At 44.1% G+C, this 25,241-nt stretch overlaps 1 protein-coding gene across 1 annotated transcript in view; it reads right to left on the bottom strand.

Moving 5' to 3' along the window:
• The window catches only part of LOC311112730 (kelch domain-containing protein 3-like), a 124,671-nt gene that overhangs the window by 16,560 nt on the left and 82,870 nt on the right, over positions 1–25,241 (bottom strand). Inside the window, exon 9 of the mRNA XM_084155858.1 lies at positions 1,906–1,979. Within this exon, the coding sequence (XP_084011984.1) occupies positions 1,906–1,979 (74 nt within the window). The remainder of the gene's footprint in view (positions 1–1,905; positions 1,980–25,241) is intronic.

Here is a 25,241-nt window from a genome sequence, read left to right as displayed (position 1 = left end):
CATAACAACACCTCCTCCATGCTTTACGGTGGGAAATACACACGCGGAGATCATCCGTTCACCCACACCGCGTCTCACAAAGACACCGGTTGGAACCAACAATCTCCAATTTGGACTCCAGACCAAAATGACACATTTCCACCGGTCTAATGTCAATTGCTCGTGTTTCTTGGCCCAAGAAAGTCTCTTCTTATTATTGGTGTCCTTTAGTAGTGGTTTCTTTGCAGCAATTCGACCATGAAGGCCTGATTCACACAGTCTCCTCTGAACAGTTGATGTTGAGATGTGTCTGTTACTTGAACTCTGTGAAGCATTTATTTGGGCTGCAATTTCTGAGGCTGGTAACTCTAATGAACTTATCCTCTGCAGCAGAGGTAACTCTGGGTCTTCCATTCCTGTGGCGGTCCTCATGAGAGCCAGTTTCATCATAGCGCTTGAAATGTTCTGTATTGACTGACCTTCATGTCTTAAAGTAATGATTGACTGTTGTTTGTCTTTGCTTATTTGAGCTGTTCTTGCCATAATATGGACTTGGTCTTTTACCAAATAGGGCTACCTTCTGTATACCCCCCCTACCTTGTCACAACACAACTGATTGGCTCAAACACATTAAGAAGGAAAGAAATTCCACAAATTAACTTTTAAACAAGGCACACCTGTTAATTGAAATGCATTCCAGGTGACTACCTCATGAAGCTGGTTGAGAGAATGCCAAGAGTGTGCAAAGCTGTCATCAAGGCAAAGGGTGGCTATTTGAAGAATCTCAAATATATTTTGATTTGTTTAACAAGTTTTTTTTTTATTACTACATGATTCCATGTGTTATTTCATAGTTTTGATGTCTTCACTATTATTCTATAATGTATAAAATAGTAAAAATAAAGAAAAACCCAGGAATGAGTAGGTTTTCTATAACTTTTGACCATTAGTATATACAATATCAGATTGATTCAGATTGTTAAATAAGTGATACAAATCAACTTTAGCACACACTCAAATGACTGAAACACACAGAGACAACAGATATGACAGGTGTTTACTATAACCAGTAGTCTGATGTTAACTATAACCAGTAGTCTGAATGATCCAGTGTGTTAACTATAACCAGTAGTCTGAATGATCCAGTGTATTAACTATAACCAGTAGTCTGAATGATCCAGTGTGTTAACTATAACCAGTAGTCTGAATGATCCAGTGTGTTAACTATAACCAGTAGTCTGAATGATCCAGTGTGTTAACTATAACCAGTAGTCTGAATGATCCAGTGTGTTAACTATAACCAGTAGTCTGAATGATCCAGTGTGTTAACTATAACCAGTAGTCTGAATGATCCAGTGTGTTAACTATAACCAGTAGTCTGAATGATCCAGTGTGTTAACTATAACCAGTAGTCTGAATGATCCAGTGTGTTAACTATAACCAGTAGTCTGAATGATCCAGTGTGTTAACTATAACCAGTAGTCTGAATGATCCAGTGTGTTAACTATAACCAGTAGTCTGAATGATCCAGTGTGTTAACTATAACCAGTAGTCTGAATGATCCAGTGTGTTAACTATAACCAGTAGTCTGATGTTTACTATAACCAGGCTTATTCACTCTAATAAAGTCCCCCATAACCCCCACCCCGTGAGGAGAAACCCACTTCCCTTCAGCTTGTGCCCTTACTGGTATCATGGACACACACACAGAGGACAGGCTCGGGGGTTGGCATGCAACTGGCACAGAGACAGGGACAGGATGGCTCACGTGTGCCCAGGAAGCTGCTGCGTGGAGGGGGACAGAGAACGGGCACTGCCAGTCCACACTGTCCCTCGCTGTGACAATGAGACTGACCCTCTGCCAACCGGACATGGCTTAGTAGGGGCCGTGGGAGGAACAGGGTGTGTGTGTAAAGAGCCACTTACTGAAGTCTAGTATGTAGAGGTCTGAATGATCCATGAGGTTGAACTCATCTCCCATCCCCTGCTCTGGACACGGGCTGTGGAGGAGAGTACATGTTAGTTCACTGAGAGGTCATGACATCAGACCGTACAGGGCCATAGAGGTATCATCACACTGGAGATAGTGTTCCCCCTCAAACCAATCCCAATCCATATCTGGTACCATGACTGAGCCATGCTGGGATTGAGACTGGGGCATGGAGTATGTATCCATATTGACCACAGAACCTCAGTAGGGAGCCTCCTCCTCCTGTCTTGATGTTTTAACAGTTTTATCACCCAGGTGTGGCCAGAGCCCCGTCAGCCCCAGACCAGATAGTAAACCCAGTAGGCTTTTATCACCCAGGTACAAATTCAAGATCTCAAGAACAAGGCCCAGACAGGGAGCCAGCCGGTCACACATAGACCTCGGTTACATGCTGATCAGAAGGACCTGCATCCTGTGTTTTGGGGTTGTTATCAGAAGATGAGAGCAGCTCTCATTAGGCCCACAGGAAGGAGAGCGGAGAGAGGTGGTCAGACGATAGTACTGATAGTATCCCCCCCCCCTTAAAGCCCTCTGCAGCATCTCGCCTCCAGGCCCCAGGCTCACAACACATCTGTTTCCTGCCCTGCCTCAGGGAGTCTGCCCCAGGACTAGTACTAGTACTACACACCTGACATGTCCTGCTGTCTGCTGGGACACACTGGTGCGCCACAGAAGACCAAGACAACACACACCACCAACCACATCCATTAGCCTATCACACACCACCAACCACATCCATTAGCCTATCACACACCACCAACCACATCCATTAGCCTATCACACCATCTACCACATCCATTAGCCTATCACACACCACCAACCACATCCATTAGCCTATCACACCACCTACCACATCCATTAGCCTATCACACACCACCAACCACATCCATTAGCCTATCTCACACCACCAACCACATCCATTAGCCTATCTCACACCACCTACCACATCCATTAGCCTATCACACACCACCAACCACATCCATTAGCCTATCACACCACCTACCACATCCATTAGCCTATCTCACACCACCAACCACATCCATTAGCCTATCACACACCACCTACCACATCCATTAGCCTATCACACACCACCAACCACATCCATTAGCCTATCACACACCACCTACCACATCCATTAGCCTATCACACACCACCAACCACATCCATTAGCCTATCACACACCACCTACCACATCCATTAGCCTATCACACCACCTACCACATCCATTAGCCTATCACACACTACCAACCACATCCATTAGCCTATCACACACCACCTACCACATCCATTAGCCTATCACACACCACCTACCACATCCATTAGCCTATCACACACCACCTACCACATCCATTAGCCTCTCACACACCACCAACACTGCAGCCATCACTTAAATCAGCAATAGTCTAATGAGCTATTGTTGAATTAGCGATAGTCGAATGAGTGATAGTCGAATCAGGTATAGTTGTCTGTAGATATAGTTGAATCAGGTATAGTTGAATCAGTTATAGTTGAATCAGCTATAGTTGAATCAGTTATAGTTGAATCAGTTATAGTTGAATCAGCTATAGTTGAATCAGGTATAGTTGAATCAGGTATAGTTGAATCAGGTATAGTTGAATCAGCTATAGTTGAATCAGATATAGTTGAATCAGCTATAGTTGAATCAGGTATAGTTGAATCAGGTATAGTTGAATCAGGTATAGTTGAATCAGCTATAGTTGAATCAGGTATAGTTGAATCAGGTTGTTTTTTTATTGCACTACTATGCTTTATCTTGGCCAGGTCGCAGTTGTAAATGAGAACCTGTTCTCAACTGGCTTACCTGGTTAAATAAAGGTGAAATAAAATAAAATAAAAAAGGTATAGTTGAATCAGGTATAGTTGAATCAAGTATAGTTGAATCAGGTATAGTTGAATCAGGTATAGTTGAATCAGCTATAGTTGAATCAGGTATAGTTGAATCAGATATAGTTGAATCAGGTATAGTTGAATCAGGTATAGTTGTCTGTAGGTATAGTTGAATCAGGTATAGTTAAATCAGTTATAATTGAATCAGGTATAGTTGAATCAGCAATAGTTGAATCAGCTATAGTTGAATCAGGTATAGTTGAATCAGGTATAGTTGAATCAGTTATAGTTGAATCAGGTATAGTCTGTAGGTATAGTTGAATCAAGTATAGTTGAATCAGGTATAGTTGAATGAGCTATAGTTGAATCAGATATAGTCTGTAGGTATAGTTGAATCAGGTATAGTTGAATCAGGTATAGTTGAATCAGTTATAGTTGAATCAGGTATAGTTGAATCAGGTATAGTTGAATCAGGTATAGTTGAATCAGATATAGTTGAATCAGGTATAGTTGAATCAGGTATAGTTGAATCAGATATAGTCTGTAGGTATAGTTGAATCAGGTATAGTTGAATCAGGTATAGTTGTCTGTAGGTATAGTTGAATCAGATATAGTCTGTAGGTATAGTTGAATCAGGTATAGTTGTCTGTAGGTATAGTTGAATCAGGTATAGTCTGTAGGTATACAGTGGGGGAAAAAAGTATTTAGTCAGCCACCAATTGTGCAAGTTCTCCCACTTAAAAAGATGAGAGAGGCCTGTAATTTTCATCATAGGTACACGTCAACTATGACAGACAAATTTAGATTTTTTTTCCCAGAAACCACATTGTAGGATTTTTAATGAATTTATTTGCAAATTATGGTGGAAAATAAGTATTTGGTCACCTACAAACAAGCAAGATGTCTGGCTCTCACAGACCTGTAACTTCTTCTTTAAGAGGCTCCTCTGTCCTCCACTTGTTACCGGTATTAATGGCACCTGTTTGAACTTGTTATCAGTATAAAAGACACCTGTCCACAACCTCAAACAGTCACACTCCAAACTCCACTATGGCCAAGACCAAAGAGCTGTCAAAGGACACCAGAAACAAAATTGTAGACCTGCACCAGGCTGGGAAGACTGAATCTGCAATAGGTAAGCAGCTTGGTTTGAAGAAATCAACTGTGGGAGCAATTATTAGGAAATGGAAGACATACAAGACCACTGATAATCTCCCTCGATCTGGGGCTCCACGCAAGATCTCACCCCGTGGGGTCAAAATGATCACAAGAACGGTGAGCAAAAATCCCAGAACCACACAGGGGGACCTAGTGAATGACCTGCAGAGAGCTGGGACCAAAGTAACAAAGCCTACCATCAGTAACACACTACGCCGCCAGAGACTCAAATCCTGCAGTGCCAGACGTGTCCCACTGCTTAAGCCAGTACATGTCCAGGCCCGTCTGAAGTTTGCTAGAGTGCATTTGGATGATCCAGAAGAGGATTGGGAGAATATCATATGGTCAGATGAAACCAAAATATAACTTTTTGGTAAAAACTAAACTCGTTGTGTTTGGAGGACAAAGAATGATGAGTTGCATCCAGAGAACACCATACCTACTGTGAAGCATGGGGGTGGAAACATCATGCTTTGGGGCTGTTTTTCTGCAAAGGGACCAGGACGACTGATCCGTGTAAAGGAAAGAATGAATGGGGCAATGTATCGTGAGATTTTGAGTGAAAACCTCCTTCCATCAGCAAGGGCATTGAAGATGAAACGTGGCTGGGTCTTTCAGCATGACAATGATCCCAAACACACTGCCCGGGCAACGAAGGAGTGGCTTCGTAAGAAGCATTTCAAGGTCCTGGAGTGGCCTAGCCAGTCTCCAGATCTCAACCCCATAGAAAATCTTTGGAGGGAGTTGAAAGTCTGTGTTGCCCAGCGACAGCCCCAAAACATCACTGCTCTAGAGGAGATCTGCATGGAGGAATGGGCCAAAATACCAGCAACAGTGTGTGAAAACCTTGTGAAGACTTACAGAAAACGTTTGACCTGTGTCATTGCCAACAAAGGGTATATAACAAAGTATTGAGAAACTTTTGTTATTGACCAAATACTTATTTTCCACCATAATTTGCAAATAAATTCATTAAAAATCCTACAATGTGATTTTCTGGATTTTTTTTCTCAATTTGTCTGTCATAGTTGACGTGTACCTATGATGAAAATTACAGGCCTCTCTCATCTTTTTAAGTGGGAGAACTTGCACAATTGGTGGCTGACTAAATACTTTTTTTCCCCCACTGTATAGTTGAATCAGGTATAGTTGTCTGTAGATATAGTTGAATCAGGTATAGTTGAATCAGGTATAGTTGAATCAGGTATAGTTGTCTGTAGATATAGTTGAATCAGGTATAGTTGAATCAGGTATAGTTGAATCAGGTATAGTTGAATCAGGTATAGTTGAATCAGGTATAGTTGAATCAGGTATAGTTGAATCAGGTATAGTTGAATCAGTTATAGTTGAATCAGCTATAGTTGAATCAGGTATAGTTGAATCAGGTATAGTTGAATCAGGTATAGTTGTCTGTAGGTATAGTTGAATCAAGTATAGTTGTCTGTAGGTATAGTTGAATCAGGTATAGTTGAATCAGTTATAGTTTAATCAGGTATAGTCTGTAGGTATAGTTGAATCAGGTATAGTTGAATCAGTTATAGTTTAATCAGGTATAGTTTAATCAGGTATAGTCTGTAGGTATAGTTGAATCAGGTATAGTTGACTGTAGGTATAGTTGAATCAGGTATAGTTGTCTGTAGGTATAGTTGAATCAGTTATAGTTGAATCAGTTATAGTTGAATCAGCTATAGTTGAATCAGGTATAGTTGAATCAGTTATAGTTTAATCAAGTATAGTTGAATCAGCTATCAGTTGAATCAGATATAGTTTAATCAGTTATAGTTGAATCAGCTATAGTTGAATCAGTTATAGTTGAATCAGTTATAGTTGCATCAGTTATAGTTGCATCAGTTATAGTTGAATCAGTTATAGTTGAATCAGCTATAGTTGAATCAGTTATAGTTGAATCAGTTATAGTTGCATCAGTTATAGTTGCATCAGTTATAGTTGAATCAGTTATAGTTGAATCGGGTATACAGTAGTTATCTGTAGCAGCTAAGGCAAGGGAATAGCTGAGCCTTGTACAGTCTGCTTTGGCTAAACTCAAGTAGGTGTGTGGATGAGAAAGCCAATATTGCTTGAATAAGAGGAAAACAGTTATATCACTTAATTACAATAACATCCATCTGATGAATGACATCCTGTAGAATGTGAATTACACTATTCCTCTTCCTTCTGTTTTCTCATCTCCTCCTTTCTCTCTCCATCCATTTCCATGACTTACTCCATCATTCTCCATCTCTCTCCGCGTTCCCAGGATGTTGTAAGGTTTTACGTTCCTAATCTTGACTAAATAAACAGCTTGTGGATTTAAAGCGGCCAGGAGAGGAACGGAGCACGAGCCCAGAGGTCCCAGGGGGCCAGCTGGGGAACTCATTACGCACCCCTCTACCCTCCCTAACTACTACCCCTCCCCCTCCCCCTTGGCAGGTCCCCTAACCCCGACCCTGACCACCCCACCAACCTCCCCCAGCAGCTTACAGCGATTTTCAAACACAATGAGATTGGAGGTGAAGTGGAGAGCAAGACAGTCCCCTCTCTCTGGATAGAAAGGGTTAGGGTTAGGGAGCAGGGGGGACTGTGGTAGAACCATACAGCGTACTCAGGGGGACTGTGGTAGAACCATACAGGGTAGTCAGGAGGACTGTGGTAGAACCATACAGGGTAGTCAGGAGGACTGTGGTAGAACCATACAGGGTAGTCAGGAGGACTGTGGTAGAACCATACAGGGTAGTCAGGAGGACTGTGGTAGAACCATACAGGGTAGTCAGGAGGACTGTGGTAGAACCATACAGGGTAGTCAGGAGGACTGTGGTAGAACCATACAGGGTAGTCAGGAGGACTGTGGTAGAACCATACAGGGTAGTCAGGAGGACTGTGGTAGAACCATACAGGGTAGTCAGGAGGACTGTGGTAGAACCATACAGGGTAGTCAGGAGGACTGTGGTAGAACCATACAGGGTAGTCAGGAGGACTGTGGTAGAACCATACAGGGTAGTCAGGAGGACTGTGGTAGAACCATACAGGGTAGTCAGGAGGACTGTGGTAGAACCATACAGGGTAGTCAGGAGGACTGTGGTAGAACCATACAGGGTAGTCAGGAGGACTGTGGTAGAACCATACAGGGTAGTCAGGAGGACTGTGGTAGAACCATACAGGGTAGTCAGGAGGACTGTGGTAGAACCATACAGGGTAGTCAGGAGGACTGTGGTAGAACCATACAGGGTAGTCAGGAGGACTGTGGTAGAACCATACAGCGTACTCAGGGGGACTGTGGTAGAACCATACAGCGTACTCAGAGGGACCCTCTACTGTATCCAGGAAGGCTGCTGAGTTTGACTTGTCTGTAGCTACTGCAGAGTCCTCTAAGTCCATAGCAGCAGCCCTCATTAGTCCCAGCCAATCAGGAGCTGCTGTTGCCATGCCATCACTCACACAGAGAGAGCAGGTAGGTAGGCCGACTGATGATAAGCAACAGAGGCTTCTCCTTATTTATCTAGCAGGGCATGTAGTCCTCCAATGGAGCTCTGAATGCTCTGATCCTAACAACACAGATGGGAAACTGGGCAGAACGTTAGTTCTTAGGGTTACGCTAGGCTAAACACCTGAGAGGGAGAGAGAGGGGAGGGAGAGAGAGGGGAAGAGAGAGAGGGGAGGGAGAGAGAGAGGGGAGGGAGAGAGAGGGGAGGGAGAGAGAGAGGGGAGGGAGAGAGAGGGGAGGGAGAGAGAGGGGAGGGAGAGAGAGGGGGGAGGGAGAGAGAGAGGGGAGGGAGAGAGAGAGGGGAGGGAGAGAGAGGGGAAGAGAGTGAGTTAGGGTTAGGGAAACACGGTGCAACTAGGTTCGCGTTAGGGCCTGTATCTGTTGCTCCTGATAAGCGTCTGACAGGAAGTCATATTGTAGCATGATGAGTTCCTCTGACCAGACGGTTCTAAAGGACCAACAGGAAGTAGTGTTTTGATTCTGAAGGGCCACAGCTTAACAGGAAGTGGACAGAGGATGAAGCAGGAAGCGGTTTCACATCACATTCCTCCTAGACTGAGGATACAGCGGATAACAGACTCCCAGTGCTTGTTCAGGCAAGGGAGAGATCATCACCAGAGCTTGTCTTCATAAAGGAGGAACAGACAGGCCCTAACCCTAACCAGTCTAGTATTTACCCTACCTGGCACCACAACACTATCAGGAGGAAGAGACAGGCCCTAACCCTAACCAGTCTAGTATTTACCCTACCTGGCACCACAACACTATCAGGAGGAAGAGACAGGCCCTAACCCTAACCAGTCTAGTATTTACCCTACCTGGCACCACAACACTATCAGGAGGAAGAGACAGGCCCTAACCCTAACCAGTCTAGTATTTACCCTACCTGGCACCACAACACTATCAGGAGGAAGAGACAGGCCCTAACCCTAACCAGTCTAGTATTTACCCTACCTGGCACCACAACACTATCAGGAGGAAGAGACAGGCCCTAACCCTAACCAGTCTAGTATTTACCCTACCTGGCACCACAATACTATCAGGAGGAAGAGACAGGCCCTAACCCTAACCCTAACCAGTCTAGTATTTACCCTACCTGGCACCACAACACTATCAGGAGGAAGAGACAGGCCCTAACCCTAACCAGTCTAGTATTTACCCTACCTGGCACCACAACACTATCAGGAGGAACAGACAGGCCCTAACCCTAACCAGTCTAGTATTTACCCTACCTGGCACCACAACACTATCAGGAGGACGAGACAGGCCCTAACCCTAACCAGTCTAGTATTTACCCTACCTGGCACCACAACCTATCAGGAGGAAGAGACAGGCCCTAACCCTAACCAGTCTAGTATTTACCCTACCTGGCACCACAACACTATCAGGAGGAAGAGACAGGCCCTAACCCTAACCAGTCTAGTATTTACCCTACCTGGCACCACAACACTATCAGGAGGAAGAGACAGGCCCTAACCCTAACCAGTCTAGTATTTACCCTACCTGGCACCACAACACTATCAGGAGGAAGAGACAGGCCCTAACCCTAACCAGTCTAGTATTTACCCTACCTGGCACCACAACACTATCAGTAGGACGAGACAGGCCCTAACCCTAACCCTAACCAGTCTAGTATTTACCCTACCTGGCACCACAACACTATCAGGAGGAAGAGACAGGCCCTAACCCTAACCCTAACCAGTCTAGTATTTACCCTACCTGGCACCACAACACTATCAGGAGGACGAGACAGGCCCTAACCCTAACCCTAACCAGTCTAGTATTTACCCTACCTGGCACCACAACACTATCAGGAGGAACAGACAGGCCCTAACCCTAACCAGTCTAGTATTTACCCTACCTGGCACCACAACACTATCAGGAGGAAGAGACAGGCCCTAACCCTAACCAGTCTAGTATTTACCCTACCTGGCACCACAACACTATCAGGAGGAAGAGACAGGCCCTAACCCTAACCAGTCTAGTATTTACCCTACCTGGCACCACAACACTATCAGGAGGAAGAGACAGGCCCTAACCCTAACCAGTCTAGTATTTACCCTACCTGGCACCACAACACTATCAGGAGGAAGAGACAGGCCCTAACCCTAACCAGTCTAGTATTTACCCTACCTGGCACCACAACACTATCAGGAGGAACAGACAGGCCCTAACCCTAACCAGTCTAGTATTTACCCTACCTGGCACCACAATACTATCAGGAGGAAGAGACAGGCCCTAACCCTAACCAGTCTAGTATTTACCCTACCTGGCACCACAACACTATCAGGAGGAAGAGACAGGCCCTAACCCTAACCAGTCTAGTATTTACCCTACCTGGCACCACAACACTATCAGGAGGAAGAGACAGGCCCTAACCCTAACCAGTCTAGTATTTACCCTACCTGGCACCACAACACTATCAGGAGGAAGAGACAGGCCCTAACCCTAACCAGTCTAGTATTTACCCTACCTGGCACCACAACACTATCAGGAGGACGAGACAGGCCCTAACCCTAACCCTAACCAGTCTAGTATTTACCCTACCTGGCACCACAACACTATCAGGAGGAAGAGACAGGCCCTAACCCTAACCCTAACCAGTCTAGTATTTACCCTACCTGGCACCACAACACTATCAGGAGGACGAGACAGGCCCTAACCCTAACCCTAACCAGTCTAGTATTTACCCTACCTGGCACCACAACACTATCAGGAGGAAGAGACAGGCCCTAACCCTAACCCTAACCAGTCTAGTATTTACCCTACCTGGCACCACAACACTATCAGGAGGACGAGACAGGCCCTAACCCTAACCCTAACCAGTCTAGTATTTACCCTACCTGGCACCACAACACTATCAGGAGGAACAGACAGGCCCTAACCCTAACCAGTCTAGTATTTACCCTACCTGGCACCACAACACTATCAGGAGGAAGAGACAGGCCCTAACCCTAACCAGTCTAGTATTTACCCTACCTGGCACCACAACACTATCAGGAGGAAGAGACAGGCCCTAACCCTAACCAGTCTAGTATTTACCCTACCTGGCACCACAACACTATCAGGAGGAAGAGACAGGCCCTAACCCTAACCAGTCTAGTATTTACCCTACCTGGCACCACAACACTATCAGGAGGAAGAGACAGGCCCTAACCCTAACCAGTCTAGTATTTACCCTACCTGGCACCACAACACTATCAGGAGGAAGAGACAGGCCCTAACCCTAACCAGTCTAGTATTTACCCTACCTGGCACCACAACACTATCAGGAGGAAGAGACAGGCCCTAACCCTAACCCTAACCAGTCTAGTATTTACCCTACCTGGCACCACAACACTATCAGGAGGAAGAGACAGGCCCTAACCCTAACCAGTCTAGTATTTACCCTACCTGGCACCACAACACTATCAGGAGGAACAGACAGGCCCTAACCCTAACCAGTCTAGTATTTACCCTACCTGGCACCACAATACTATCAGGAGGAAGAGACAGGCCCTAACCCTAACCAGTCTAGTATTTACCCTACCTGGCACCACAACACTATCAGGAGGAAGAGACAGGCCCTAACCCTAACCAGTCTAGTATTTACCCTACCTGGCACCACAACCTATCAGGAGGGAGAACGCACCGGGCAGCTGGCAGGTTAACATTTAAGTATCTTAATGTACGGTTTCCACCAGGCTGGTTACAGCTAGGGATAAACCGATTAGATCCTGACCTGGGCCAACCAACGCGGAGAATCCTTCCATTCCTCTACAGGACTCATTTCCTCCATCTAAAAGGGATACTGCGATACAGCATCCATACGCTACCCTATCGGTAGACTTCCAGTTACTGTGCTAACGCTAGTTAGCATTGGTTTTATGTTTCTACCTTCATACAGAGACATAAACATGGTATCCACAAGTTCATCTGACTCTGGTGAAGTAGACAAACGTAATTTGTCCAAATCTCAGTCAGCCTTCCATGTATCTGTGCCCCGTCCTGGGTAGTGGTTAAATAGTGACTGACTATAGTGACTGACTATAGAGACTAGACTATAGAGACTAGACTGTAGTGACTGACTAGACTATAGAGACTAGACTGTAGTGACTGACTAGACTATAGAGACTAGACTGTAGTGACTGACTAGACTATAGAGACTAGACTGTAGTGACTGACTAGACTATAGAGACTAGACTGTAGAGACTGACTAGACTATAGAGACTAGACTGTAGAGACTGACTAGACTATAGAGACTAGACTGTAGAGACTGACTAGACTATAGAGACTAGACCGTAGAGACTGACTAGACTATAGAGACTAGACTGTAGAGACTGACTAGACTATAGAGACTAGACTGTAGAGACTGACTAGACTATAGAGACTAGACTGTAGAGACTGACTAGACTATAGAGACTAGACTGTAGAGACTGACTAGACTATAGAGACTAGACTGTAGAGACTGACTAGACTATAGAGACTAGACTGTAGAGACTGACTAGACTATAGAGACTAGACTGTAGAGACTGACTAGACTATAGAGACTAGACTGTAGAGACTGACTAGACTATAGAGACTAGACTGTAGAGACTGACTAGACTATAGAGACTAGACTGTAGAGACTGACTAGACTATAGAGACTAGACTGTAGAGACTGACTAGACTATAGAGACTAGACCGTAGTGACTGACTAGACTATAGAGACTAAACTGTAGAGACTGACTAGACTATAGAGACTAGACTGTAGAGACTGACTAGACTATAGAGACTAGACTGTAGAGACTGACTAGACTATAGAGACTAGACTGTAGAGACTGACTAGACTATAGAGACTAGACTGTAGAGACTGACTAGACTATAGAGACTAGACTGTAGAGACTGACTAGACTATAGAGACTAGACCGTAGTGACTGACTAGACTATAGAGACTAGACTGTAGAGACTGACTAGACTATAGAGACTAGACTGTAGAGACTGACTAGACTATAGAGACTAGACCGTAGAGACTGACTAGACTATAGAGACTAGACTGTAGAGACTGACTAGACTATAGAGACTAGACTGTAGAGACTGACTAGACTATAGAGACTAGACTGTAGAGACTGACTAGACTATAGAGACTAGACCGTAGTGACTGACTAGACTATAGAGACTAGACTGTAGAGACTGACTAGACTATAGAGACTAGACCGTAGTGACTGACTAGACTATAGAGACTAGACTGTAGAGACTGACTAGACTATAGAGACTAGACCGTAGTGACTGACTAGACTATAGAGACTAGACTGTAGAGACTGACTAGACTATAGAGACTAGACTGTAGAGACTGACTAGACTATAGAGACTGACTAGACTATAGAGACTAGACAGTAGAGACTGACTAGACTATAGAGACTAGACTGTAGTGACTGACTAGACTATAGAGACTAGACCGTAGTGACTGACTAGACTATAGAGACTAGACTGTAGAGACTGACTAGACTATAGAGACTAGACCGTAGTGACTGACTAGACTATAGAGACTAGACTATAGAGACTGACTAGACTATAGAGACTAGACTATAGAGACTGACTAGACTATAGAGACTAGACTGTAGAGACTGACTAGACTATAGAGACTAGACTGTAGAGACTGACTAGACTATAGAGACTGACTAGACTATAGAGACTAGACCGTAGTGACTGACTAGACTATAGAGACTAGACTGTAGAGACTGACTAGACTATAGAGACTAGACTGTAGAGACTGACTAGACTATAGAGACTAGACCGTAGTGACTGACTAGACTATAGAGACTAGACTGTAGAGACTGACTAGACTATAGAGACTAGACTGTAGAGACTGACTAGACTATAGAGACTAGACTGTAGAGACTGACTAGACTATAGAGACTGACTAGACTATAGAGACTAGACTGTAGAGACTGACTAGACTATAGAGACTAGACTGTAGTGACTGACTAGACTATAGAGACTAGACTGTAGAGACTGACTAGACTATAGAGACTAGACTGTAGAGACTGACTAGACTATAGAGACTGACTAGACTATAGAGACTAGACTGTAGAGACTGACTAGACTATAGAGACTAGACTGTAGTGACTGACTAGACTATAGAGACTAGACTGTAGAGACTGACTAGACTATAGAGACTAGACTATAGAGACTAGACTGTAGAGACTGACTAGACTATAGAGACTGACTAGACTATAGAGACTAGACTGTAGAGACTGACTAGACTATAGAGACTAGACTGTAGTGACTGACTAGACTATAGAGACTAGACTGTAGAGACTGACTAGACTGTAGAGACTAGACTGTAGTGACTGACTAGACTATAGAGACTAGACTGTAGAGACTGACTAGACTATAGAGACTAGACTGTAGAGACTGACTAGACTATAGATACTAGACTGTAGAGACTAGACTGTAGTGACTGACTAGACTATAGAGACTAGACTGTAGAGACTGACTAGACTATAGATACTAGACTGTAGAGACTGAGTAGACTATAGAGACTAGACTGTAGAGACTGACTAGACTATAGAGACTAGACTGTAGTGACTGACTAGACTATAGAGACTAGACTGTAGTGACTGACTAGACTATAGAGACTAGACTGTAGTGACTGACTAGACTATAGAGACTAGACTATAGAGACTAGACTGTAGTGACTGACTAGACTATAGAGACTAGACTATAGAGACTGACTAGACTATAGAGACTAGACCGTAGTGACTGACTAGACTATAGAGACTAGACTATAGAGACTAGACTGTAGAGACTAGACTATAGAGACTAGACTGTAGTGACTAGACTATAGAGACTAGACTATAGAGACTAGACTATAGAGACTAGACTGTAGAGAATGACTAGACTATAGAGACTAGACTATAGAGACTGACTAGACTATAGAGACTAGACTGTAGAGACTAGACTATAGAGACTAGACTGTAGTGACTAGACTATAGAGACTAGACTGTAATGACTAGACTATAGAGACTAGACTATAGAGACTAGACTGTAGAGACTGACTAGACTATAGAGACTAGACTGTAGTGACTGACTAGACTATAGAGACTAGACTGTAGTGACTAGACTATAGAGACTAGACTATAGAGACTAGACTGTAGTGACTGACTAGACTGTAGTGACTAGACTATAGAGACTAGACTATAGAGACTAGACTGTAGAGACTGACTAGACTATAGAGACTGACTAGACTATAGAGACTAGACTGTAGAGACTGACTAGACTATAGAGACTAGACTGTAGTGACTGACTAGACTATAGAGACTAGACTGTAGAGACTGACTAGACTATAGAGACTAGACTGTAGAGACTGACTAGACTATAGAGACTGACTAGACTATAGAGACTAGACTGTAGAGACTGACTAGACTATAGAGACTAGACTGTAGTGACTGACTAGACTATAGAGACTAGACTGTAGAGACTGACTAGACTATAGAGACTAGACTGTAGAGACTGACTAGACTATAGAGACTGACTAGACTATAGAGACTAGACTGTAGAGACTGACTAGACTATAGAGACTAGACTGTAGTGACTGACTAGACTATAGAGACTAGACTGTAGTGACTGACTAGACTATAGAGACTAGACTGTAGAGACTGACTAGACTATAGAGACTAGACTGTAGAGACTGACTAGACTATAGAGACTAGACTGTAGAGACTGACTAGACTATAGAGACTAGACTGTAGTGACTGACTAGACTATAGAGACTAGACTATAGAGACTAGACTGTAGTGACTGACTAGACTATAGAGACTAGACTGTAGTGACTGACTAGACTATAGAGACTAGACTATAGAGACTAGACTGTAGTGACTGACTAGACTATAGAGACTAGACTATAGAGACTGACTAGACTATAGAGACTAGACTATAGAGACTAGACTGTAGTGACTGACTAGACTATAGAGACTAGACTATAGAGACTAGACTGTAGTGACTGACTAGACTATAGAGACTAGACTGTAGTGACTGACTAGACTATAGAGACTAGACTGTAGTGACTGACTAGACTATAGAGACTAGACTATAGAGACTAGACTGTAGTGACTGACTAGACTATAGAGACTAGACTATAGAGACTGACTAGACTATAGAGACTAGACCGTAGTGACTGACTAGACTATAGAGACTAGACTATAGAGACTAGACTGTAGAGACTAGACTATAGAGACTAGACTGTAGTGACTGACTAGACTGTAGTGACTAGACTATAGAGACTAGACTATAGAGACTAGACTGTAGAGACTGACTAGACTATAGAGACTAGACTGTAGTGACTGACTAGACTATAGAGACTAGACTGTAGTGACTAGACTATAGAGACTAGACTATAGAGACTAGACTATAGAGACTAGACTATAGAGACTAGACTGTAGTGACTGACTAAACTGTAGTGACTAGACTATAGAGACTAGACTATAGAGACTAGACTGTAGAGACTGACTAGACTATAGAGACTAGACTGTAGAGACTGACTAGACTATAGAGACTGACTAGACTATAGAGACTAGACCGTAGTGACTGACTAGACTATAGAGACTAGACCGTAGTGACTGACTAGACTATAGAGACTAGACTGTAGTGACTGACTAGACTATAGAGACTAGACTATAGAGACTAGACCGTAGTGACTGACTAGACTATAGAGACTAGACTATAGAGACTAGACTATAGAGACTAGACTATAGAGACTAGACTGTAGAGACTGACTAGACTATAGAGACTAGACTGTAGAGACTGACTAGACTATAGAGACTGACTAGACTATAGAGACTAGACCGTAGTGACTGACTAGACTATAGAGACTAGACTGTAGTGACTGACTAGACTATAGAGACTAGACCGTAGTGACTGACTAGACTATAGAGACTAGACTGTAGTGACTGACTAGACTATAGAGACTAGACTGTAGTGACTGACTAGACTATAGAGACTAGACTATAGAGACTGACTAGACTATAGAGACTAGACTGTAGTGACTAGACTATAGAGACTAGACTATAGAGACTAGACTGTAGTGACTGACTATACTATAGAGACTAGACTATAGAGACTGACTAGACTATAGAGACTAGACTATAGAGACTAGACTATAGAGACTAGACCGTAGTGACTGACTAGACTATAGAGACTAGACTGTAGAGACTAGACTGTAGTGACTGACTAGACTATAGAGACTAGACTATAGAGACTGACTAGACTATAGAGACTAGACTGTAGTGACTGACTAGACTATAGAGACTAGACTGTAGAGACTAGACTGTAGTGACTGACTAGACTATAGAGACTAGACTGTAGAGACTGACTAGACTATAGAGACTAGACTGTAGTGACTGACTAGACTATAGAGACTAGACTATAGAGACTAGACTATAGAGACTAGACTATAGAGACTGACTAGACTATAGAGACTAGACTATAGAGACTAGACTATAGAGACTAGACTATAGAGACTAGACTGTAGTGACTAGACTATAGAGACTAGACTATAGAGACTGACTAGACTATAGAGACTAGACTGTAGTGACTGACTAGACTATAGAGACTAGACTATAGAGACTAGACTATAGAGACTAGACTGTAGTGACTGACTAGACTGTAGTGACTAGACTATAGAGACTAGACTATAGAGACTAGACTGTAGAGACTGACTAGACTATAGAGACTAGACTGTAGAGACTGACTAGACTATAGAGACTGACTAGACTATAGAGACTAGACCGTAGTGACTGACTAGACTATAGAGACTAGACTGTAGTGACTCACTAGACTATAGAGACTAGACTGTAGTGACTAGACAATAGAGACTAGACTATAGAGACTGACTAGACTATAGAGACTAGACTATAGAGACTGACTAGACTATAGAGACTAGACCGTAGAGACTGACTAGACTATAGAGACTAGACTGTAGAGACTGACTAGACTATAGAGACTAGACTGTAGTGACTGACTAGACTATAGAGACTAGACTATAGAGACTAGACTATAGAGACTGACTAGACTATAGAGACTAGACTGTAGTGACTAGACTATAGAGACTAGACTGTAGAGACTGACTAGACTATAGAGACTAGACTATAGAGACTGACTAGACTATAGAGACTAGACCGTAGAGACTAGACTATAGAGACTAGACTATAGAGACTAGACTGTAGTGACTGACTAGACTATAGAGACTAGACTATAGAGACTAGACCGTAGTGACTGACTAGACTATAGAGACTAGACTGTAGTGACTGACTAGACTATAGAGACTAGACTATAGAGACTGACTAGACTATAGAGACTAGACTGTAGTGACTAGACTATAGAGACTAGACTATAGAGACTAGACTGTAGTGACTGACTAGACTATAGAGACTAGACTATAGAGACTGACTAGACTATAGAGACTAGACTGTAGTGACTGACTAGACTATAGAGACTAGACTATAGAGACTGACTAGACTATAGAGACTAGACTGTAGAGACTGACTAGACTATAGAGACTAGACTGTAGTGACTGACTAGACTATAGAGACTAGACTGTAGTGACTGACTAGACTATAGAGACTAGACTATAGAGACTGACTAGACTATAGAGACTAGACTGTAGTGACTAGACTATAGAGACTAGACTATAGAGACTAGACTGTAGTGACTAGACTATAGAGACTAGACTAGAGACTAGACTGTAGTGACTGACTAGACTATAGAGACTAGACTATAGAGACTAGACTATAGAGACTGACTAGACTATAGAGACTAGACTGTAGTGACTAGACTATAGAGACTAGACTGTAGTGACTGACTAGACTATAGAGACTAGACTATAGAGACTGACTAGACTATAGAGACTAGACTGTAGTGACTAGACTATAGAGACTAGACTATAGAGACTAGACTGTAGTGACTGACTAGACTATAGAGACTAGACTATAGAGACTGACTAGACTATAGAGACTAGACTGTAGTGACTGACTAGACTATAGAGACTAGACTATAGAGACTGACTAGACTATAGAGACTAGACTGTAGAGACTGACTAGACTATAGAGACTAGACTGTAGTGACTGACTAGACTATAGAGACTAGACTGTAGTGACTGACTAGACTATAGAGACTAGACTATAGAGACTGACTAGACTATAGAGACTAGACTGTAGTGACTAGACTATAGAGACTAGACTATAGAGACTAGACTGTAGTGACTAGACTATAGAGACTAGACTAGAGACTAGACTGTAGTGACTGACTAGACTATAGAGACTAGACTATAGAGACTAGACTATAGAGACTGACTAGACTATAGAGACTAGACTGTAGTGACTAGACTATAGAGACTAGACTGTAGTGACTGACTAGACTATAGAGACTAGACTATAGAGACTGACTAGACTATAGAGACTAGACTGTAGTGACTAGACTATAGAGACTAGACTATAGAGACTAGACTGTAGTGACTGACTAGACTATAGAGACTAGACTATAGAGACTAGACTGTAGTGACTGACTAGACTATAGAGACTAGACTATAGAGACTAGACCGTAGTGACTGACTAGACCGTAGTAGCTGAGCTGTGCATTAGGCTTGTAGTGGAGTGGAGAGTTAATCCTCAGGTAAAGCAGGGGACGCTGAATTCAGCTGGAGAGTTAATCCCCAGGTAAAGCAGGGGACGCTGAATTCAGCTGGAGAGTTAATCCCCAGGTAAAGCAGGGGACGCTGAATTCAGCTGGAGAGTTAATCCTCAGGTAAAGCAGGGGACGCTGAATTCAGCTGGAGAGTTAATCCTCAGGTAAAGCAGGGGACGCTGAATTCAGCTGGAGAGTTAATCCTCAGGTAAAGCAGGGGACGCTGAATTCAGCTGGAGAGTTAATCCTCAGGTAAAGCAGTGGACGCTGAATTCAGCTGGAGAGTTAATCCTCAGGTAAAGCAGGGGACGCTGAATTCAGCTGGAGAGTTAATCCTCAGGTAAAGCAGGGGACGCTGAATTCAGCTGGAGAGTTAATCCTCAGGTAAAGCAGGGGACGCTGAATTCAGCTGGAGAGTTAATCCTCAGGTAAAGCAGGGGACGCTGAATTCAGCTGGAGAGTTAATCCTCAGGTAAAGCAGGGGACGCTGAGTTCAGCTGGAGAGTTAATCCTCAGGTAAAGCAGGGGACGCTGAGTTCAGCTGGAGAGTTAATCCTCAGGTAAAGCAGGGGACGCTGAATTCAGCTGGAGAGTTAATCCCCAGGTAAAGCAGGGGACGCTGAGTTCAGCTGGAGAGTTAATCCTCAGGTAAAGCAGGGGACGCTGAGTTCAGCTGGAGAGTTAATCCTCAGGTAAAGCAGGGGACGCTGAATTCAGCTGGAGAGTTAATCCTCAGGTAAAGCAGGGGACGCTGAATTCAGCTGGCTACTGGAGAGAAGCACCTATGGTGGAGATTATATGGAGAAGATGGCAGCCACCTGCCTACCTCTGTCTGAGCAACTCAATGTCTCAAATTACAACTGACGTAGAAAAAACTCAGCCAGAACTGAGGCTGATATCACACAGAAAAAACGCCCTAGAGGCTGAACAACATGTGAAAAAACACTAATGTGGGCGTAGAATTATCAGTCAGTTGTTATGGGTCTGTCTGCTACAGGTGTTCCGCAGTAAGGAAGTGGTGATTAACTAAACTAGGTTTCTTTTTAATTTAACCCTTATTTTAACTAGAGCTGGTTAATACAGGAACAACAGAGACTGACAGAATGGGTTTTAAACTCTCCCAGATGACCAGACATATCCGTATGTTATAATACCCCACTAATACTTCACTTCCTCCTCAGCCAAGGCTGCAGTTCAGCCACTCTCTGGGTCGACCAGGTAACAGGAAACACACAAAGAGCCTGATGCCAAACAGTTGTATCCACAGCTCTACAGTCCTGTAGCTTTCAGACAACTGCTTTATCCAGCTCAGTCCTGCTCTATTCCACTCCTCTGGAGGTGAGACGGACTTCAGTCCTGCTCTATTCCACTCCTCTGGAGGTGAGACGGACTTCAGTCCTGCTCTATTCCACTCCTCTGGAGGTGAGACGGACTTCAGTCCTGCTTTATTCCACTACTCTGGAGGTGAGACAGACTTCAGTCCTGCTCTATTCCACTACTCTGGAGGTGAGACAGACATCAGTCCTGCTCTATTCCACTCCTCTGGAGGTGAGACGGACTTCAGTCCTGCTCTATTCCACTCCTCTGGAGGTGAGACAGTTATCTTGGAGATATAGTGTTCATCCAAACAACTCAACTGGGATAATACTAGACTATTGTTCTTCAGTCTAGCATCAAATCTCTACTGGCTTCAGTTTTATCACTGCTTTATTTGTTTTGACAGAAAGGGAGACAAGACTACACACATCAAGTGTGTTTATGTGTAATACTCAACCCCAAAACCCTCTGTATACAACCAGGTAGTGGGTTAAGGCTTTCAGATACAGATGAGGACATGTTATCAGGGTTGAGCTCGGTAGAGTAAAGTCTGGTAGACCAGCCAAGAGCCGGACACTGCTCTGTACCAACTTCGTCTGTATACAACCAGGTAGTAGGTTAAGGGGTTATAGTTAGGGTGGGTTAAGGGGTTAGAGTTAGGGTGGGTTAAGGGGTTAGAGTTAGGGTGGGTTAAGGGGTTAGAGTTAGGGTGGGTTAAGGGGTTAGAGTTAGGGTGGGTTAAGGGGTTAGAGTTAGGGTGGGTTAAGGGGTTAGAGTTAGGGTGGGTTAAGGGGTTAGAGTTAGGGTGGGTTAAGGGGTTAGAGTTAGGGTGGGTTAAGGGGTTAGAGTTAGGGTGGGTTAAGGGGTTAGAGTTAGGGTGGGTTAAGGGGTTAGAGTTAGGGTGGGTTAAGGGGTTAGAGTTAGGGTGGGTTAAGGGGTTAGAGTTAGGGTGGGTTAAGGGGTTAGAGTTAGGGTGGGTTAAGGGGTTAGAGTTAGGGTGGGTTAAGGGGTTAGAGTTAGGGTGGGTTAAGGGGTTAGAGTTAGGGTGGGTTAAGGGGTTAGAGTTAGGGTGGGTTAAGGGGTTAGAGTTAGGGTGGGTTAAGGGGTTAGAGTTAGGGTGGGTTAGGGGGTTAGAGTTAGGGTGGGTTAAGGGGTTAGAGTTAGGGTGGGTTAAGGGGTTAGAGTTAGGGTGGGTTAAGGGGTTAGAGTTAGGGTGGGTTAAGGGGTTAGAGTTAGGGTGGGTTAAGGGGTTAGAGTTAGGGTGGGTTAAGGGGTTAGAGTTAGGGTGGGTTAAGGGGTTAGATTTAGGGTGGGTTAAGGGGTTAGATTTAGGGTGGGTTAGTGTACAGAGGACAGGTTGAAGATTTGAAGAGTAAATGACGAGCTGGAAACTGCTCTGTGCTGACCAAAGCGACCAGAGGTCCTGACCAGGTCCTGAACAACCATGTGCTGACCGCCCCATATCCTGCTGGGTAATCTCTTCTATTTGACAGGCTTAATCTCAGGGAGTGTGTTTGGGAGGGCCTGACAATGGAGAAACCTCTGACCTTCAGGAGCACAGACAATACAGTGGCTTGCGGAAGTATTCACCCCCCTTAGCATTTTTCCTATTTTGTTGCCTTACAACCTGTAATTAAAATGGATTTTTGGGGGGTTTGTATCATTTGATTTACACAACATGCCTACCACTTTGAAGATGCAAAATATGTTTTATTGTGAAACAAACAAGAAATAAGACAAAAAAACAGAAAACCTGAGCGTGCATAACTATTCACCCCCCCAGTCAATACTTTGTAGAACCACCTTTTGCAGCAATTACAGCTGCAAGTCTCTTGCGGTATGTCTCTATAAGCTTGGCACATCTAGCCACTGGGAGCTTTTCCCATTCTTCAAGGCAAAACTGCTCCAGCTACTTCAAGTTGGATAAGTTCCGCTGGTGTACAGCAATCTTTAAGTCATACCACAGATTCTCAATTGGATTGAGATCTGGGCTTTGAATAAGGCCATTCCAAGACATTTAAATGTTTCCCCTTAAACCACTCAAGTGTTGCTTTAGCAGTATGCTTAGGGTCACTGTCCTGCTGGAAGGTGATCCTCCGTCCCAGTCTCAAATCTCTGGAAGACTGAAACAGGTTTCCCTCAACAATTTCCCTGTATTTAGCGCCACCCATCATTCCTTCAATTCTGACCAGTTTCCCAGTCCCTGCTGCTGAAAAACATCCCCACAGCATGATGCTGCCACCACCATGCTTCACTGTGGGGATGGTGTTCTCGGGGTGATGAGAGGTGTTGGGTTTGCGCCAGACATAGCGTTTTCCTTGATGGCCAAAACGCTCAATTTTAGTCTTATCTGACCAGAGTACCTTCTTCCATATGTTTGGGGAGTCTCCCACATGGCTTTTGGCGAACACCAAAGGTGTTTGCTTATTTATTTCTTTAAGCAATGGCTTTTATCTGGCCTCTCTACTATGTTTGGGAGGACAATGGAGAAACATCTGACCTTCAGGAGTACAGACAATATGACTGTGTTGACAGGTAAGTTAAGCTATCAGGTCTCTTCTGTGAAAACCCCAGATATTGGGTACCTGAGACAATGCCTTGGCATGAGGTAGGTGTTCCTCTTCTCTGGCCCCTCTCAGACCCAGCTGTGTGTTTAGTCTGCCCTATGAGCCCTGGCGTAATGGACCACCAGCTCTAGCAGCCAGTAAAGCTGCATGGTCATATGGTGGCAGCAACACGTTCTGACCTCACTGATCCACTAACCCTCAACCTGCAGTTCAACCCAACACCCTGTTCTAACACCTTTCTGCAGACTGAGAGGTTCTGTACATATTACATGCCATGAGGTTGTGGTTTGGTAATGGGGATTAAACCCCAGGCCCAGGAACAGGCTAGGGACTGGGATGTTTTGGCTATGTAGGGGATTACTCCCTCTGTGGTCCTCTACACCCTTACAGTCCCCTAACCCCTCCGCACCACCACTACACCTCCACCACAACTAGTTAGACCTCCACTACAACTAGTCAGACCTCCACTACAACTAGTCAGACCTCCACTACAACTAGTCAGACCCCCACAACAACTAATCAGACCTCCACTACAACTAGTTAGACCCCCACTACAACTAGTTAGACCCCCACAACAACTAGTCAGACCTCCGCTACAACTAGTCAGACCTCCACTACAACTAGTCATACCTCCACTACAACTAGTCATACCTCCACTACAACTAATCAGACCCCCCACCACAACTAATCAGACCCCCACTACAACTAGTCTACAACTAGTCAGACCCCCACTACATCTAGTCTACAACTAGTCAGACCCCCACTACAACTAGTCAGACCCCCACTACATCTAGTCTACAACTAGTCAGACCCCCACTACAACTAGTCAGACCTCCACTACAACTAGTCAGACCCCCACTACATCTAGTCTACAACTAGTCAGACCCCCACTACAACTAGTCAGACCCCCACTACAACTAGTCAGACCCCCACTACAACTAGTCAGACCCCCACTACATCTAGTCAGACCCCCACTACAACTAGTCAGACCCCCACTACAACTAGTCAGACCCCCATTACATCTAGTCTACAACTAGTCAGACCCCCACTACAACTAGTCAGACCTCCACTACAACTAGTCAGACCCCCACTACAACTAGTCAGACCCCCACTACATCTAGTCAGACCCCCACTACAACTAGTCAGACCCCCACTACAACTAGTCAGACCCCCATTACATCTAGTCTACAACTAGTCAGACCCCCACTACAACTAGTCAGACCCCCACTACAACTAGTCAGACCCCCATTACATCTAGTCT

This window comes from Coregonus lavaretus (genome assembly GCF_964263955.1).
Source record: "Coregonus lavaretus genome assembly, chromosome: 1".
NCBI lineage: Eukaryota > Metazoa > Chordata > Actinopteri > Salmoniformes > Salmonidae > Coregonus > Coregonus lavaretus.
The sequence above is the reverse complement of the archived record's forward strand: the minus strand, read 5'-3'. Positions and strand labels throughout refer to the sequence as shown.